The following is a 20,261-nucleotide window of genomic DNA, read 5'->3' as shown; positions in this document are numbered from 1 at the left end:
ACTCAACCATACATAGTCACATTGAAACTCACTTTATAGATGCAAATAAGCACATTTACGGTAGCTTTCCTGTGTGTTAATAAAATTTCATGATGACAAAAGGTAACAACATCTGAGGCTTGTTAGTTTAGAAAAGGAGCAAGTAATGGAGGACATGATATAGGTGTATAAAACTATGCATCATGTGAAGAAAGTGTACAGTGAGAAATTTTTCTCCCTGATGATATCAGAACCCAGGGTCATCCAATGAAGTTGAATGTGGACTTCTTTACACAGCACATAGTTAAACTATGGAATTTGCTACCACAAGATGCGGAACTCACCAGTACATGCATGGCTCTAAAGGAGGTTCAGACAAATTCAATGACTATAATGTTGGAGACAGTATGTTTCCGAATACCAGTTGCTGGTGGAGCACTGTTGTGCTCATGCCCTGCTTATGAGCTTCTCATGGGCATCTGGTTGGCCACAGTAAGAACAGGATGTTGGACTACATGGGTCTTTGGATTCACCCAACAGGCCTCTTATGTTCTTATGTGATGGCTGACACATCTGGTCTTGTAGTATGCAGGGATAATTGTTTACACCCTATCCATAACAGGATACACCACGGCAAACTGCTGCTATAAAAAGCCTTTATTAGGTGATCTCAGAAAAGCACCAAAAAGAACAAAACTTATAACCAATGACACAGAGGCTGCAATCCTATATACATTTACCTGGAAGTAAGTCACACTGACCTCAGTGGAGCTTACTTTTTACTAATTGCACTATGAATTATTTTCTTGCTAATTGTCTTAGTATATATCATGGAAAGTGTGCCAATAAGACAATAAGAAGTACTATTTGTGTTCTGTCATTTTTTTTCAGCATAATCTATGCATATTAAAAAGATGTAAATACAACCAGCAGAACAGTACACAAAAACTGTAGGATATGACCAACACAAATATTTATTTATGTAATAAAATTTGTTTAAAAACATTTATAAACTGCTTATTTGACAGAAAACCTCTACGTGGTTTACAAAAAACAAGGTGCACACACATGATACATTTCCTGCCAAGACTTAGCTTGGGGATGGGAAGGGGACATATAGCAGGTAGGGGAGGCTCTTATGAACATAAGGGAAGCTCTGCAGCAGGTATTTTGGGTGACAGAATAACATTTTCTGAACTGGATCATCCCAGTGTCCATGGGAGCCCTTTGATACCTGATACCTCTTCCTTCTCCTTTAATGTAAGGCCTTTTTGTCTTGGAGAAGTGGAGGTGGCAGGGAAAGGATAGTGGCAGCAGAGACTCCAGTATTTCATGAGACATTTAGATTGTTCGATATGAACCCAACAAATTCATGTTTTGGACTAAGCCAGTAGGCTACTAGTACATCCCTAAGTAGCATATTACTGTGAAGTAGATAAGGGCTGTACCCTAGCTGTGTACAGGTCTTCCCATTCACTTCTATGATCCACATATACTTAGACGATTTCCCCCATGTGAACTGAGCCTTTCCCTACCGTAAGAGAGAATGGGATATTCACAAAGAAAGAGTTTCACATGGGTCATATTAAAGACACAAGAGAATGTGTCTATTGTGCCTAAGGAGAGGAATTCTACTGCATATTGGGCAAATAAAATGAAAACAAATCCATGCATAACTGAACCGCAAGCACTTCTTGTTGCATCTGGCAGTGCCAAAGAACAAAAAGATTGCCTGTAGAAATTCTGAGTATATCTTGACCTAGAAATGGTCATAGTAGAAGCAAATAATGTTCTGCCAATCCACCTTGGAACTTCATAATGAAGGGTGGGAAAGAAATCTAGATGATGATGATGATGATCGCAAGAAAATGTGATTGCGGTTTAACTCCACTAAAAACTTGAAAAAATGTATCACAGAACAAAATGCTGTATTTACTTTGTATATTCCCATTAACTGATCATATTAAGTGTGTGCCTACATGTTGGTAGTTATTGGAAATAAATTATAATAGCATTAATATCAGGGTCAACCTTTCCACGAGGCAGAATGGGACACTTGTATCACACTTGGATGTATGAAATATTGAGGATTTTTAATATGCGATTCATCTCAGTGAACCAAAGTTTGGAAGCCTGAAATAGCAAAGAATCCAGGGAAACAGCCCCTCTGAACTATGAGTAGCTACATATCTTAGGAGCCTGAGGGTATAGACATCCTGACTCTCATGGAAATTATGAAATATTGGCTCAGTGAGAAGCAAGTGCTTCTGACAAACAAAGAAATAGTTTGTATAGTGTTTATGATAATCTTGTCCTTTAGAAGGAGTCAGGATAGTTGATTACCTGAAACATCAGGAGTTTACAGTTGGGAGATTGCAGTCATTATCTGGAAATTTATTTGGGAATGGTTTCAACATATGGATACTGAATGCCAAAGTAGCCAGACTACAACTTTACTAAGTATTTTAATAAGAATGATGAATATTGAAATTCTTCCTGTATGTAGAGAGCACAATTTTAAAAGCTCTACATTCTTCAAAATAAAAAAATCCAGTTTTAAAATGTTGTGTTTAATATATGTATATATAGAGACAAGCACCTTATCTAAACATACAAAGAACAGAATCAAACTAAAATGTACAAAGTGTTATCTCCCCATTCCAGCAAAAGGCACTGCATGGTTTAAAGTGTGCAAACATTTTGAAAGAAATGGTGCAAACAAAATCTGTCTATGTTTGTTTCTAAACTGCTGTATTCCTTAACTTTCATAATGTACTACAAAGTATTGCTCTGAATTGTGTCCATGACTGGATTTTCTCAAGAACAGAACGATGTCAGTCCACAGAATTGCAGATCTCTTTTACTTTCTGGTTGAAATCTTCAGCTTGAACAGCATACACATAATGTTGAGCCCAGGGGTGTTGACCCCAGCCTCTCTCCTGAGGATCAAGGAGGGGGAAGGCATGAATTGCAGGCACCTCAGCCATCAGCAGGCATGGACGATCCAGCTGTTGTTGAGTCTAGACTAGACCTTAGGAAGAGAGCGAGCTAGCCTCCCTGCCAGTTCCCACGGATGGCCTGCCCCTCAATGGGACAGCGCTCAGCCATCGAGAACCCCTATGGAGCCATAAGGGGAGGATTCCGAAAGAGCAGTAACTCCTCCTGTGCCAAGCAGTATCCTAGAAACGCCCGACACTTCCCAGCCCTCTGCTTCCCCGCCTGCAGATGAGAACCCTGTTTTGTCAGATGAGCCCATGGAGACTCGCCCCCCTTCACCGTGCTCACGACGCAGGGAGAAGTGGACAGGGCAGAGGGCATGTGTGAGAAGGAGTGAGAGGTTACGCTCCAAGACCTCTCCTATTTAAGACTGCCACGCAGTGAATGGGGCACTGAGTCAACTTTCATCACATGTTGCAGAGCATGTCTAGAGGGTAGTTAGGGACTTGTAGTGAGTTAGCATAGGGTCTTTTCTATGAGGCGCTCAGCCTTTGATGTGTCCATTACGTTAATAAAGCAAGAGTTCCTTGCACCCTCATCTCCGACTCGTGTTTCCCGCTCTGAACAGGACACATAATGACCTGTACCAAGGATAGCTATTGTATACTGGCCCTATAGCTACTTTTAATGGAGTCAAACAGGGCTGTATTTTGGCCCTAACCCTGTTTAACTTCTACATCAATTCCCTGGCTGAAAATCTAGTAGGCACAAATTTCCACTCTCCCAAGTTGACCTTTAGACCAGTGTCAATTCTGCTTTATGCAGATGACGCTGTTCTTTTATTTCTAACATCAATTGGTTTGAGGCGCCTCTTAAGGGCTTTGGATTCACACTGTAAAAGGGAACTGTTGCATATCAATTACACTAAGACCAAGATACTGATCTTCACTAAGAAAGAAATAAGGCATAAATGACAGATCAATGATCATATAATTGAACAGGTTACATCATATAGATATCTTGGAGTAACATTTCAATCTTCAGGTTTCTGGAATGCCCAAATTAACAACGCAATTACAAACTCCCAGAGGAATACAAAGGCACTCCTTTCTTTCTTTTTTACCAGAGAGGGCCAACACGTACTATCAGCTATTCAGGTATTTGTAGTCAAGATGCTATATGGCTCTCAGTTATGCGTTTATAGCAATTTTGCACCATTCGAAAAGATCCAAACCAAATTTCTGAGAGCTATACTGGGAGTGCCGAGCTGTACACCTAATGTAATTCTTCGTTTAAAGAGAGGTCAAACTTCCATAGAGGCCTGAGCATGGCTGCTTAAGTTAAATTATTGGCTGAAGCTGCAATTTTTCCCGGTGGGATTGGCCCATTTAATGCTTACAGATGCCTTCATCCAAGTGGAAAAAAATGTTAATAGCAAAACTGCAGGGGCTGGGCTTTGCCCCCGATACATTATTGGCCCTAGGATATCCTAAGGCCAAAGCAGCTATTAAGGAATGTATTTGGGACATTGAACTTCAAGAACATGTAGGTTTCATTATATATAAAAAAGAACATGTAGGTTTGGCCACAGCTTATCCAGATTTCAGGGACAAGTTGGTGACATTTGCACCGGCAAATTATTTAATTAATTTATCAGTCCCAAAATATAGGAAGGCCTTTACGTTAGCCAAGCTTAATGTCCTACCTTCTGCCCTCCTTGAAGGCAGATTTAAGAGTGTGCCCTTTCAGGAACGTCTGTGCCCTTGTGGGTTGAGGGAGGTGGAAACAATTCGTCATGTGATGTTTTATTGTTCTTTTTACCGTGATTTTAGAGTTATTTTTATTACTCCGATTTTAATAAAAATCCCAGGTAGATTGGATTTATTTTATTTGGAGTATTTCTTATCTGACCAGAACCCCCAGGTCACAATAAAGGTAGCCAGCTTTTTTGCAGAAGCTACTGAGTGTCGAAAAGCAATGATTAAACAATTCTCTTTTTAATTCTAATATTTTAATTTTATTGTTTTAATATGCAGTAAGAGGGTATCTCACAAGAGTGGATATGTTTAATGCTTCTTTTAAGTACTGTTGTGCATTTGTGTATTTGTATATGTTCAGTTTGGTCTATGACCGTAAATAAAAATCAGTCAGTCAATCGGAATGGTTTCTGGAAAAAAACAGATTCCTTGCCTGATAATCTTAGATCCTTCTATTGCCTTTATCTGTCACGTCCGCATCTCCCTGGTTGTGTTTACATTGGGTTTAGTTTAGTTAGAAAAAGTATAAACACCAGGGGTTTGAAGGGGTCATCAGTCCCTTTTCCTGGGGGGCTCCAACGGCTGTCTTTCTTCACAACACACCCCAGCTACATTGGGACAAACACTGAACGTCAGAGCTAAGGACATGGGTGAAATCTTTAAAATCTAGTGCAGGTTACACAAGGGTGATCCTTTGGCTCATCGGGCTAGATAACGAAAGTCTGTCAGCCTTAGACTCACAGCAACTCTTCAAGAAAGGTATACCCAACTCTTGAGCTCCTTTCTTTTCTTTTTTCTCTGTGTGGGTGAACCTAACTTTGAAATGTGCATAGGGTTTAACTTCCTTACTTTTAGTCTATCTAGCGCTGTAGAACGAACGAACGAATAATAGTTAGAACACTGCTTGCTATTGATTGTAATTGTAAACTGCAATATTTTTCCTTGTTTTCCTTTTAATAAAGCCAATCTTTATTTTATTTTCTGTGTGCTTTATTGGGTTAAGGGTAGAGTTATACATGATTTAGGATGAAGCGTGGAATAACTCTAGCAAAAGGTCTCACTACCCAAGCAACAGGGGCACTTGAATTTCTAGGGAGCTATGCTCATGAGGAGGTTTAAAGCTCCTTTCATAACTAACTTGCTTCAAGTGGCAGATGGGGAAGAGCAGTGAATTGTGCACACACACATGCATCTACTGTGTTCAGGTTTTGCACCTCCTGCCATAATTAACCATCCGTCCATCCAATTTCACAATTGAACAGCCAGTCAGTTGACATTGCTACTGCTGTTTGTTTGCTGTTCATTTGCTTGCTCCCAGGGGATGGATAAGAATTTTGATTCGGTTCACATTTCAAGCCGAATCTATCAAATGTGCACTTTCCAAAACAATATGAGAACCAAAACACAGTCATCCTTTAAAATTAGCACTTAATCAAATTTTTCTACGTAGTTCACCAAAGAAACATTGTTTACAAAAATGCATATATTCGGGAAACTGTGCATGAAAATGAATATGTGAGTGAAAATTATGTGGAAAAATGATTATTTGACAAAAAATGGCTTGCAAAAATGTGTACATTTAAGACTGCATACAAAAATGTGTTTATAAGGAGAAATTCACACTAAAATGCTGGACAATTTTCATGAGGATTTAAAAAAAATAATTATCAATTACTGCAGAAATGTGGAGAATTGAATTTAAGATAGGAAAAAAGAGAATCTAAGAGAACTGAAATTGACAGATCTTTTCATCTCTATTGTTTCCTCCTGCCAACTCATTGTTGCTGCACCTCTCTCCTTATCGGCCCACGTGCTACAGCTGGCACACTCATGGCTTCAGTCTAAGAACATAACAAGATAAGAAGAACCTGTTGGATCAGGCCAGCAGTCCATCTAGTCCTGTACTCACAGTGGTCAACCAGTTGCCCAGGGGAAACCCCACAATCAGGACCTGATTGCAAGAGCACTTTCCCCTCCTGTGGTTTCCAGCAACTGGTATTCAGAAGCATGCTGCCTCTGACTGTGGAGGAAGAGCATAGCTATCATGGCTAGTAGATATTGATAGTGTGACCCTCCATGAATTTGTCTAATCCTCTTTCAAAGCCATCTAACTTGGTGGCCATCACTGCCTCCGATGGGAGTTAATTCTCCTGTTTGGATGGCTTTAAAAGAAATCATGTAACAAATAAATGTATTGAAATAGTGTCCATGCTCTGCTGTACTTAACCTTCGTGTCTTCAGAATCTTTTCCTATGCAAACCCCACTGAAATGAATGGGAACCATCCAAGCAGAAGGACTTGGGGAAGGGCCACAGCTCAGTGGTAGAGCATCTGCTTTAAATAGAATTATAGAATAGTAGAGTTAGAAGGGACCTATAAAGTTATTGAGTCCAACCCCCTGCTCAATGCAGGAATCCAACTTAAAGCATATCCTACAGGTGGCTGCTCAGCTACCTCTTGAATGCCTCGTGTTGGAGAGCCCACCTTCTCCCTAGATAAAGTGACTCATTGTCATATCGCTCTGTTAGGAAGTTTTTCCTGATGTTCAGCTGAAATCTGGCTTCCTGTAATTTGAGTCCATTATTCCATGTCCTGTACTCTGGGGACGATTGAGAAAAGATCTGGGCCCTCCCCTGTGTGACAACCTTTCAAGTATTTGAAGAGTGCCATCATATCTCCTCTCAGTCTTCTCTTCTCTAGACTAAACATGCCCAGTTCTTTCAGTCTCTTGTCATAGGGTGCTGTTTCCAGTCATTCTCATTGCTCTTCTCTGAACCTGTTCGTTTGCCTACATCTTTCTTAAAGTGCAGTGTCCAGAACTGGACACAGTACTCAAGATGAGGTTTGACAAGTGACAAATAGAGTAGAACTAGTACTTCATGAGATTTGGAAACTATACTTCTGTTAATGCAGCCTAAAATAACATTTTCCTTTTTTGTAGCCACATTACATTGTTGGCTCATATTCAGCCTGTAAACAACAATCCCAAGATCCTTCTCACATGTAGTATTGCTGAGCCAAGTATCCCCCATCTTATAACTGTGCATTTGGTTTCTTTTTCCTAGGTGTAGAACTGTTGTTTTCAGCCCAGTGCTTCATCTATCAAGATCCCTTTGAATTTTGTTTGTCCTCCATGGTATTAGATATCCTCCTAATTTTGTACCATCTGCAAATTTGATAAGCATTCCCTGCACCTCCTCATACAAGTCATTAATAAAAATGTTGAAGAGCACTGGGCCCAGGAACGAGGCCCGTGGTACCCCACTTATTATCTCCCCCCATTTTGAGAAGGAACCATTGATAAGCAGTGTTTGAGTACAAATACGTGTAGAAAAAAGGAGGGGTGTGAACCCTGAATGCCAAAGGAGGGAGTATCAATATGTTTATTGTATATTTTCTTAGAAGAAGTAGCTTATAATATAAAATGCCCAACACGTTTCAGCCCATCAAGGGCTTTCATCAGGGGATGATAGTTGCTAAAAGCTCTATATACCGATGCGAAATTACTATACTGGAGCAATCAAGTAAATTCTCTAATCTCTACCTATTTGAGTACAAATAGCCAACTGTGGATCCACCTGATAGTTGTTCCATCCAGCCCACATTTAGCTAGCTTGCTAAACAAAATGTCATGGAGTACTTTGCTGAAGTTGACAAATATTATGGCCCCAGCATTCCCACAGTCTACAGGGAGGTCACCCAATTTAAAAAATGAGATAAGAAGTGCAGATGGTCCCAAGTACAATTCCCAGCATTTCCAGGTAGGGTTGGGAGACAGCCCTGCTTGAAAACCCTTGACAGCTGCTGCCAGTCAGTATAGATAATACTGAGCTAGATGAACCAACAGTCTGATTTAGTATAAAGCAGCTTCCTATGACTTTGCAGTAGATTGTACTCCTTTACTTTCAGAATGTTAAAAATAATGTCCTTTCTAGGATTAGCTAGCTGAATGTGTGGTACACAAAACAAAATCTTTCATAACTTTATTCTTTACTTCATCTCTGTGATAGCTTCTGTTAATTTACATAATAAAAATATATAAATATGTAATTTCTTTATAATATAATATGCCCTTCAATAACACAAACACATTTAAAGATGGGAGAGGAAGACAAGAAATTCTAATAAAAAAACTAAGTAGCTGCATAGAAAATAAGATCTCTTTTGACAACAAGAAACGGGGGGAAAGGCTGTCTTAACAACAACAATAAAAGCACATCAATATCTGCAACAGATAAGGTCAAAAAAATCACCCTCTGAAACGATTTCTTTTACCGTTATGTTATTTTCTTAATCTTTTTTTCTTCCTCCTAAACTAATGCTGTAGATGAAGCAGGTAAAACAAAAAAAATGAAGTGTGTTCAGTGAAGTGAGCATTTGACCTGGTAATGAGAAATCACAGCCAATCACTTTTTGATTTAAAAAATCATAAACACCTTTTTGGCACAAGAGATCAGAGTTCTTAATGGGATAAAACTGTGTTTTTGACCCCTGGAAATGGTTCACACATATCTGACAACTTCAACATTGCATGTAGCACGCTAACATTTGACATACAGATGGATTCTTACTTTGCTTCTTACTTTGCTTTTTTTAAAGAGCCTTTCCCCACTATCTGGTCATGTGGGAAATTCAAGGTACAGTCTATCTATCACTACAGCCCAGTTCGGATGTAATATTAAACTGTGTTTTATCATTATGTGCACAAGTATATGGCTCCCACACTCTTCCCTCCTTGTCAGTGTGGCCATTAGAAGAAGATTGCGAAAGGGCTGGAAACAACATCTGCTTCCACTTTTAAACAAGAGCTTCCCACTACTTGGGGAATCATAGAATCATAGAGTTGGAAGGGGCCTTGTAGACCATAGAGTCCAACCTCCTGCTCACAGCAGGAAATCCACAGCTAGAGCATCTCCTGCAGATAGCTGTCCAGCCTCTGCTTGAAGACATCCAGCGAAGGGGATCCCACCACCTCCCTAGGCAGTTGGTTCAATTGCCGAACTGCCTTTACTGTCAAGAAGTTCCTTCTAATCTGAATGTCCAATATGAATCTACGCTCCTGCAACTTAAAACCATTAGACCTAGTCCTACCCTCTGGGGCAGCAGAGAACAAATCTGTACCCTCCTCTATGTGACAGCCCTTCAGGTAGTTAAAGAGTGCAATCATGTCACCCCTCAGCCTTCTCTTTACCAGACTGAACATGCCAAGTTCCTTCAACCTTTCCTCATAAGACTTGTTCTCCATACCGGCTATCATCCTCGTCGCCCTCTTCTGAACCCGCTCTAATGTGTCTATATCTTTCTTAAAATGAGGCGCCCAGAACTGAACGCAGTATTCCAGATGAGGCCTGACTAATGCAGAATATAGTGGGACTATTATTTCCCTCGACCTGGAAACTATAGCTCTGTTTATGCAGCCCAAAACCGCGTTTGCCTTTTTTGCCGCAGCGTCACACTGCTGGGTCATGTTCAACTTGCGATCCACTACAATTCAAAGGTCCTTCTCACATGCACTACTGCTAAGCCAAGTATTTCCCATCCTGTACCCGTGCATTTTGTTTTTGTGGCCTAAATGCAGAATCTTGCATTTGTCTTTATTGAATTTCGTTTTATTAATTTCAGCCCAATTTTCTAGTCTATCCAGGTCCCTTTGGATTTTATTCCTGTCTTCCATTGTGTTAGCTATCCCTCCCAGTTTCGTATCATCCGCAAACTTCATAAGGCTTCCCTCCACCCTATCATCTAAGTCATTGATAAAAATGTTGAAGAGTATCGGCCCCAGGACAGAACCCTGTGGCACTCCACTCGAAACCTCCTTCCAGTCCGAAGCAGAGCCACCGACGACCACTCTTTGAGTACGGTTTTCCAACCAGTTGTGAATCCACCTGACAGTATTTCCATGTAGTCCGCATTTGACCAGTTTGCTAATCAAAAGGTCATGGGGGACTTTGTCAAACACTTTGCTGAAATCTAGATAGATGACATCTACAGAATTTCCACCATCTACTAAGCTAGTGACCCGATCAAAAAAAGAGATGAGATTAGTTTGACAGGATTTTTTCTTGACAAACCCATGCTGGCTCCTACCAATCACAGTATTGTCATCTAGATAGTTGCCAACGGACTCTTTTATTATCTGTTCTAATATCTTTCCCGGTATTGAAGTCAGACTGACCGGCCTGTAATTCCCCAGATCTTCTTTTTTACCCTTTTTAAAGAGCGGGATGACGTTTGCCCATCTCCAATCCTCCGGCACCTCTCCCGTTCTCCAGGATTTCTCAAAGATGATGGCAAGAGGTTTTAGATAGTAAACTATGGTTAGTGAACAAGCCAGGAAGAACCACAGTTTAACATTACATCAGAAAAGGCCCCATGGATCTGACATAAAAGAACTGAACTTTTTCAAGTGAGGTTAAAGAAAGGGTTTTGATTGGCTATTGCACAACATATATGTTACCTTAACTTACATAACTACAGTTACCTTAATGTCGATCACAAGCCAGAACATGGAACATACATGACAGAAGTAGTTTCTGTGGACAAGTGAGGTCATATTTGCAAACAAAAGTTCCTTTATCAAGATATTCCACAATTCTTACCATGGGGTGCTAGGGGGCTGCAGGGGGAAGGGGGAGTCAGTGAAGATTTTCTCTCTGCTTCTGTGAGTAGTGTTTTGGTGGATAGAACCTCATTCACAGGATCTCCGGAGTCCATCAAAAGAAAAAAGACAGCAATATAACAAGAAAAGCAGCTGAGTAGGAAGTTGCGGGGGGGGAGAGAGGTGGGTGAGGGAAGTGTTGTACTCCCTGGCGCAAAGCTGCTTTTCCTAGAACAGAGCTGTGGTCCTCCAGATGTTGTTGGATTCCAACTACCATCAGCCCCAGCCAGAATGGTTAATAATCAGGGATAATTGCAACTCCAATGAAACTACATCTGGACAACCACAAGCATTCATCCTTACGTTACACATGTTTGTAACATAGTTCCAGCCTAGGTTCTTCATACTGAGAATGCTAATGAGTGGGTGTAAAGTTTCGAGACACATAAAACTAAAGATGCATGGTTGTATCATCTTAGTTTTTAGCCATGAATATTGACAAGTCCATCTGCCCAATCCTATGCAGCCATCTATAATAAATAGATTTTTATTGTTTTATTCTCTGTATGGTTTATTTTTATGTACACCCCTTAGAAATGCTAATCATTTAGTGGTATAATAAATGCCTTAAATAAATAAATAAATAAATAGACTTTTTACTGTTTTATTCTTTGTATGGGTTATTTTTATGTATACTGCTTAGAAATGCTATTAATTGTAATATATAAATGCCTTAAAAGTAAATAAATCTTAGTTTAATGTGAGTATAGAGAAGATGAGTAATAAAAAGCCCATCTTGAATAATTTATTGTAAAATGTCTTTTGTTTTTCAATGCAAATATAAACATAATTACAATAAGACAGTACAGTGCTTTACCAAGCCATTCTTATTATCCACTAGTATCTGGACACTATTAACACTTCTGACTGAAAATTAAAATAGACAGTCCCGGCTAACACTTGGTTCATCACATACTGTCTAAATTACACTTTCAATATTCGCTGCTTCCTAATGGCTAACAAAAAGTATTCCTGTTTTCTTCCTGTGTCCTTTATGAGTTCTATAAATAACTAATTAACCTCTATGACAAAAGTCAGTATTAACAGAGAAGGAAGGCTGTGTGCATGAAGAGTATGCATCTCAGCAAAGATCTCCTGAACTAGATGGAACAGACACTCTCATCACAATATTCTCCTCTGAATTAAATGCTTATTGACTCCATATTAATATCCATTTAGTAATCTGCCGTTTTTGTTTGTTTTAATATAGCATGCAGTTTTACAGTAGAATAGAATTATGCAGTTTAGAAGAATGAATATTAAAAAAGGATTTAATTAAATCTGTTGCCTGAAACCTCTGTCTAAAGCTATAATGACAAATTTAGTCCATATTTATTATGGTGCACAAGGGACTTTAACTAGATCATTAGTTTATATGCCTTACTCAGTAGTGAAGTTCTAAAACTTTACATTTTGCATATTGTTACATTATTCATTTTCCCAACTAGGCATAAAATATGGCTTCCCAAGAGTACAATACCTAATTCTTCAAAATATACAAAGATAGCAATAAAATGATTAAATTACAACTCTTACATCTGTACTTCTTGTCTTATTATAAAGTAAAAATGCTTAAAAATGCAGACAACAACGAGTCTAATTGTGTAACTTCTCCAGGACTCAAAAATACATTTTGTGCTTTGTAATAAGTCAAGTATAACAATAGGAACATTCCAGTCACTACTGAATGTTGTTTCTTCTTCAAGCGGTTGTACAGTACAGCCAAAGCAAGCCAGAATTAGTGTCTTTGATAGCACAGACTAACTAACAAAAGAGTTCTTGGGAAAGACATCAAATGACAAGGTGAGTTTTTTTGTATATGCATACTTTGGTTTTGAAACACCTATAAAATATTATGCCTGCTTGATGGAAAAATATTAAATGCCATTCTAAATCATTACCCATCAATGAAAAATGCTGTGTGGTGTTTTCTTTATTAATTACACATTAACAAATGTTTAATCCAATCATGGAAATGTGGTAGCGGAAATGACACTGACAAATTGCCTTTGGCACAATGATTGAGCTGATCACAACAGACCAACAGAGAACCAACATGAATATAAAATGAATGAAATATCAAATCACAATTGCTATCAACTAGTCTAGTTTCATTAAAAGGAGATGTGCAAAAATGAGTTTTCCCCCATCAATCTTAGATGCGTATTATGTCTTTTGATACTTGCTACTGTATTTACTTAGAGCCAAATCTGCCTCCTACAAAAGTGACACCAAAACCTTCCAGAAAAAAAGGAACATCCCAACATTAGACATCATGAACCTCTTTGGAACTTCCTGACCATCGTATCAGAAGACAGAAATTACAATTACAAATTACAGAAATTTGGTGCCTGTGAACCAATTGCATTAAAAAAAAGATATGAAATCTTCCCAGTTTGTCTCTGTCTTGAATAGCAGATTTTGCTCTAGACAAAAATGACTCTACATGTTCTCTTGACAAATGCCTTCCAGATATATTTTAACATAAAATTAAAAAACAGCTTTGTTGTTGTTATCATGGCTGCTTCAATTGCAGATCAAAACATATGAAGCAAAGGGCTGTACAAGGCTTGGTCAATCAAAACCTTTCCAGTTCCTGAGCAGAAAATGTGAGAGCCAACTCACTAACAGCCTCCTACAAATTAAACTCTTATGACAAAGAACTAACATTACAGCTGATAATGTAAAAATGAAATCACTGCAAAAAGGTACCATTAAAACGAGTAGGAATGGAAAGAGCAGCAACCTGTCAGATGGAATGCCATACACTGGTCAAATATTCCAGTTTACAAGACCACCTTCGAATTGTACATAGACAAACTGCTTAATTTCCCAATATGGGGGGTAAAGATTGGGGAGAGGTTGGAGATAGGGAGAAACTGGCTTCATTACAGAATTCCCTTGATAAATAAAATCTTGATAGGGCCTCTGTCCACTGATGTTCTAAATGAGCCTAGTCAGTCTGTCCCATGTTTTTTCATTTCGTTTCTCAAACCAAATGACTACCATCTGCTGTCACAAAGCTGTCACACAATCAGTAGTGGAAGATTTCTAAGGAATATAATTGCTGAAGAATGAGTATATGACATAGCAGCTCACATCTAGCAGGCAGAGAACAGCAATCCATTTGAAAAGAACAGCAGTAGTGTTCTCCCACTTCTCAGCAAGCACATTGTAATACAAATCTTTATTTGGACTCAAGACGTTGACAGGTCAATTGAACAGAATAAGTCTAGTTTATGATGCAGTTGTCAGAAGTGGTTAAAGCAGGAGTCTGTTTACCGGCGCCCTGAGATATTCCAACAATTTTTCTTGCAAACCAGCACCTTGAGGTTAATTACTTTACCAATTTGAGTAAATGGCAAGCCATATTCCCATCTGTCTCCATTAGTTCCCCACTATTTCTCAATTTATGATGACTGGGGTCAAGGCTGTGATACAAAAGAAGAGGTAATAAAGCATGAATGGAGTAATTTTCTGTTTATACAAATGTAGTAGCCACAGCATAAATAAAAAGAAGACATTTAAAAATGCCATGTTTTCACTTTGAAACCTAGGAATACTTAACATATTTACAGGAGGAGCAGAAGTATTGGCAATGATTTGTTGTTTGTATAATTAGATCCTATTAACTAAAACTTTTAAAGCAGATAGAAAACTGTGTTGGCACTCTCACTGAAACCAAGTTGGTAGTGAAAAGTCTAGAACCCATGCTTCCTGAGAAACAACAAAACACTAGGGTTGCCAGGTCAGAAGCATCCCAAAACCTGAGATTTTAGGGGTGGGCTGAGTGATGTCATGGGGCGGGCCCAAGTGATGCCACAGGGGCAGGCCCAAGTGATGTCATGGGGTGGGCCTGAGTGCCCTGCCCTTATCTTTTAATGTGGCTGCTCCAAATGTCTTTACAGATTTGACCCTTCACTTCAGAAAGAGGTCTGAGAAATGAGTAAGAGTAAGAAGATTCTCTATCCTTTCTGCCTACCCTGTGGGCTGCTATAAACTCACTTTGACAGCCAACCCAATTCCAGTGAGTAATAATTGACAGAGAGAAAACACACATGGTTTGGTCTACCTTCACAGGCAGCAGCTTGGGAACAACTGCAGCCACAGTTTGAAACAGAGCTTGGAAGATTACTTTTAAAAAGTAATAAATTAGAGTTACAGTTACATGGCCCAAAAAAGTAGTAATTACCGTTACAATTACAACTGCTCTGAAAGTAACTGATTACTTTACTTTTCCTCCAAAGTAATCACTACAATTACATTTCAGATACTTTAAAAAAAACGCCTACAAGGTGCTGGCCTTGGCTGCTGCACATCTAAATAGCTTAAAACAACATTAAAAATAAACACACACATACAGAGGTAGTAGAATAATTCTTTTTATCCATATGATAGCAATGGTGGTCTCTCAGCTGGTAAGGGTGGTGGGGAGGGAGGCTGAGGCCACTACTCAGATCTTTGCACGTCAAACCAAGTTCAACCCCCCCACTCATCCAGCCAGCATAATCTCTCTCACTTAACCACCTCCCAGACCCTGCCCTGCCACCATCTAAGGGACACTCACTCAAGCAAACATTTTCCCCTGAGATGCAAAAAGGTTAAAATACTGCAAATGCAGCACAGTAGCCAGAGAGGGTGGTGGAGGCCACTTTGTGTGCCATGTGCAAACACAGTATTCACACACACACACACATGCACACACACATGCACACACACCCATCATCATCATCTTTCACCTCCACAGTTCTTAATGTCCATTCTGCCGCTGCCTCCTTCTCCTCCTTTATCCATGTTCTTGACCTCCGGATCCTTTTTCCCTCCACTCCATTCTTCACCACCACTATCTGTTTTTTTAAATAATTGTTTTCTCCACTTCACCCCGTCTCACTTTCCTCTTCCTTCCTCGTTGCCTCCTACCCATCCACAGAGCATGAGGAATGAGCGACACTGCACAGAAGCCCAGTTTGAGGCACATGATTTTCATCCACAAATCAGAGCAGCAGAAGACTTCCCCTGTCCCCCCCAAGTAATGCCCAAAAGTAATTCTGGAAACGTTACAATTACTCCACAAAAGTCGTAAAATTACTCCTAGTTCTACTACAATCAAAATGTAAAGGAATTACCCACTCGTTACTCAAAAAAGTAATGAATTACAAGTAATTTGTTACTTGTAACTAGTTACTTCCAAGCTCTGCTTTCAAATATGTGAATTCTCTTTTACCACTATTGGGCAAGAAACAAACTGCCATGCAACCAACAAGGTGCACCATCAATGGGTTTTAGGGGGTTGAACTGAGCACATGCAACCACTGCTGTTGCTTCTATGGATGTAAGGGAGTGAGGTTAAAGGTAAATGAAATGCAAGCAGAAAATGAAAAACAAAATATAGTGATGCTTTCCTAAATGCAATACCATACCAAACACAACAAGATTCCTATGAGTAAGGCAGACAACTTAGCATCCCACAACCAGTCAGGATTCATAACTGAAAACCAAAACTAAAAGAAACCTAGCAGCCAGTCAGTTAATGCAGAATGCTGCGACATGACTGCTGACATGAGTGAGATCCTACCAGCACATAATACCTCTGCTCTGAAATCTGCATTGGTTGCTGATTTGCTACCAGGCCAAGTTCAAGTTGTGCTTTCCATGTTATGGGTGCCACATAGTACTTGTTCTGCTCTTGTAAGAAATCAGTCTTGTAAAGTGGCAGTATTTTGGATACTCTGTTCATAGGGTTTTCGTGGTAAGAGGTATTCAGAGGTGGATTACCATTGCCTTCCTCTGACTTTGGACACATATTGTACTTTGGACACATAATGAGAAGACATGATTCACTAGAAAAGACAATACAGAAAAACAGAAGGGAGTAGAAAAAGAGGAAGACCAAACAAGAGGTGGATTGATTCCATAAAGGAAGCCACAGACCTGAACTGACAAGATCTGAGCAGGGTGGTTCATGACAGATGCTATTGGTGGTCACTGTTTCATAGGGTCGCCATAAGTCGAAATCGACTTGAAGGCACATAACAACAACAACAAAATGGCAGCACCTATGCTTTGGAACTCCTTGCCTATTGACATTAGGCAGACACCTCTTTTCAGCAACTGCTAAAATCATTTTTGTTTAGGCAAGCCTATCCAAGCATATAAAAGCTATTGCATTTTTAAATCTGTTTTTAACTCATTGTTGGTTTTATTGATTTGAATACTTTTCAATACATGTCTCTAACTGTTTTTGGCAATAATTTTATTGTTTTCATTTTTTCTGTAAACTGCTTTGAGATTTTTTTACAATAAAACATTATATAACTGTTGTAAATAAAATACATAAATAAATTTTGGAGTCACTGTGGCCCTTCAGTCTCTTCCAACTTTTAGGAACAAAGGAATCTGCCTTATACTGACTCAGGCCATTTGGTACCACATAGCTCAGTACTGATGACATGGACTAGCATTGGCTCCCCAGGATTCCAGGCAATGGTCTTTTCCAGAAATTGAATTCTGGACCTTTCCATGCGAAGCATATGCCTCACCAATGAGCTACAACCCCTGTTTAAAAAAGTATCTCTTAAAATTGTTCTTTTCAATTCACTCTTGAATAAACATCATACCTAGGGCAGATCCACACCATCCATTTAAAGCACATTCAACACGCATTTGAAGCACATGAATCCCACCACAGAATCAGAACTGTAACTGTGATGGGGAAATGACACTTCCCAGGATTCTTTACGGGAAGTCGTGTGCTTTAAATGTGAGTTGGATGTGCTTTAAATGTATTGTGTGAATCCACTTAATAAATTTTGCCTGCATGTAAATTGTTTTAATTAATTTTTCAAAATGCAAATGAGCTATAAAGTGTAGTGGGTGACCATGGGCTACTCACCATCTCTCAGCCTATCTGCCCCTCAGGATGAAAACAATGGAGAGCCATGACCACCTCAAGGAAGAAGGGCATACTTAAAATGTAGAGTAAGTATTGTACAACCATAGTGTGAAATCAAATACTTATTGGGACACAGTATGAAGAAATATTTATATAAGCATGACTATCAAATATGTTTATTATTTACACAACCTGTAAAGATATTTATAGTGCAATCCTATGTTTGTTTACTCCGAAGCAAGTCCCAATGTATTCAATGGGGCTTACTCAACCAGGGAAAACTGCAGCCTCAAGTGATAAGGCACTTTTTTTTTAACATGCCGTTTAAGTTGAGACCTTATCCCAGTCTGTGTCTGGGTTGGAATTGCTTTTTAATATGTTTTTAAACCTTTTTTTTCTTTAAAAAAAATGTTTTTAAAGCTTTTAAAAATATTTAAAATATGTATTGTTTTAATACATTTTAAAGTCTGTTTTTATGATTTTTAAAGTGTTTTTAGTGCTTTTGTTTGCTGCCCTGGGCTCCTACTGAGAGGAAGGGCGGGATATAAATCAAATAATAAATAAAAATAAATAAATAAACTTCATTCACCCAACCCAAAATTCAGAATCATGCCACTTTAAGCTGTTTTGCAACTGTTTATACTTGTTTTATGGTTATTGGTTTTTAAAGGGATTTATTTCTTATTGTGAGCTGCCTTGGTTTCCAATCACCAGCCCTACCTCAGAGGGTTGTTGGAAAGACTCCACACACACACACACACACACACACACACACACACACACACACACACACACACACACACACACACACACACACACACACACTCTTTTATAAATACACCCCATATAATAGTTTATTGTCAAACCATTTGGTCATTTCAGAACATTTTTTTAAAAATCAGTATTAGTTTCCTACATAATAGAAAATGTGATACCTAGGTAAACCCTGCCTAATTGCTTTAAAAATAGGATTGGAGAGGGAGGGAAAGATTTACAACACAAACACAATTCTTTGCTATGTTTACTCAAAAGTCCCATTAATTTACAGCACAATCCTAACCATGTCTACTCAAAAGTAAGTCCTAATGAATTCAGTGGGGTTTACTCCAGGTACGTGGGATTAGCATTGCTTTACTCCCAGAAAAGCAAGTATTGGATTAAATACTTTCATACTGCCAAGGTATTCAAAGCACTGCCCTCTCCAACAGCCAAGGGTCTTACTCTTGCACACAAGCGAAAAAAAGCTTTAAGCCGTATTCTTACTTGCTCAAACTGAAGATCTCAAAGCCACCATTTCCTGACGTTGCAATGAAGTCTAGGCACTGCCTGGGTCAACAAATCACAACCCTGGCTTCACTTATTGGCTACAATCCTGAAAGAGTGGGGTTAGAGCTAGGAGCTGCTATACAGATCTCTTAAACAGATTTAACAGTTGCAGGGTGTGTGAGATTTTGGTGTATATCTCGGGAACCAGACCACCTAGAAACTTTTTTAAAAAAAATTGAAGCTGAGAGTCCAGAGATGAAGGTGAGTTACCCGGAGAGGACCCCCAAAAGCTGGAAACTCTGGCCAAAAACTGGACACCTGGTAACCCTATAAAAGACCCTTTTATATGGTACATAAATGTGGTGGTGCCAACCTTTGTTGTCTAAGGTACATATTTGGTGCTGGGATCCCTGAAAAGCTATTTAGGGTATGGAGAAATGCTGGATCCATGTTAGTTTATGTTCCTGTTTTGAAGAGAAAATATTCTGTGATTGTGACTGTAAAATTTTAAGGCCTTGTACTGTTAAGATGTTGCAAGTCTGTTTAGTAGTAGTTCTTGGTGATAGGTTCTAACAGAGAGAGAGGGAAAAATCGGTTTTAGAATTTCTCAGGTGGGGCCTGGATCACGAAAATTCATTCTGATTGGTCTGGGTGACAGAAGACAGAAGAAAGAGAGTTGTGATTTGACAGTTGTAGAGAAAGAGAGGTGATGAGGGTAGTGTTAGGAAAAAGACCGGAGAGAAAAGCTGAGGACAAAAGCTGAATATTAACA

General features: G+C 39.2%; 2 protein-coding genes across 11 annotated transcripts in view; one reads left to right on the top strand and one right to left on the bottom strand.

Annotated features, from left to right (window-relative positions):
* Nucleotides 1–20,261, bottom strand: part of NPAS3 (neuronal PAS domain protein 3) — a 1,108,131-nt gene that overhangs the window by 280,656 nt on the left and 807,214 nt on the right. The gene's annotated exons all lie outside the window — the stretch shown is intronic.
* LOC133376087 (DNA polymerase epsilon subunit 2-like) overlaps nucleotides 4,318–20,261 on the top strand; it is a 71,346-nt gene continuing 55,402 nt past the window's right edge. Inside the window, exon 1 of the mRNA XM_061607494.1 lies at nucleotides 4,318–4,461. Within this exon, the coding sequence (XP_061463478.1) occupies nucleotides 4,318–4,461 (144 nt within the window). The remainder of the gene's footprint in view (nucleotides 4,462–20,261) is intronic.

Source organism: Rhineura floridana, chromosome 2 (assembly GCF_030035675.1).
Source record: "Rhineura floridana isolate rRhiFlo1 chromosome 2, rRhiFlo1.hap2, whole genome shotgun sequence".
Taxonomy (NCBI): Eukaryota; Metazoa; Chordata; class Lepidosauria; order Squamata; family Rhineuridae; genus Rhineura; species Rhineura floridana.
This window is presented reverse-complemented; position numbering and strand designations above follow the sequence as displayed.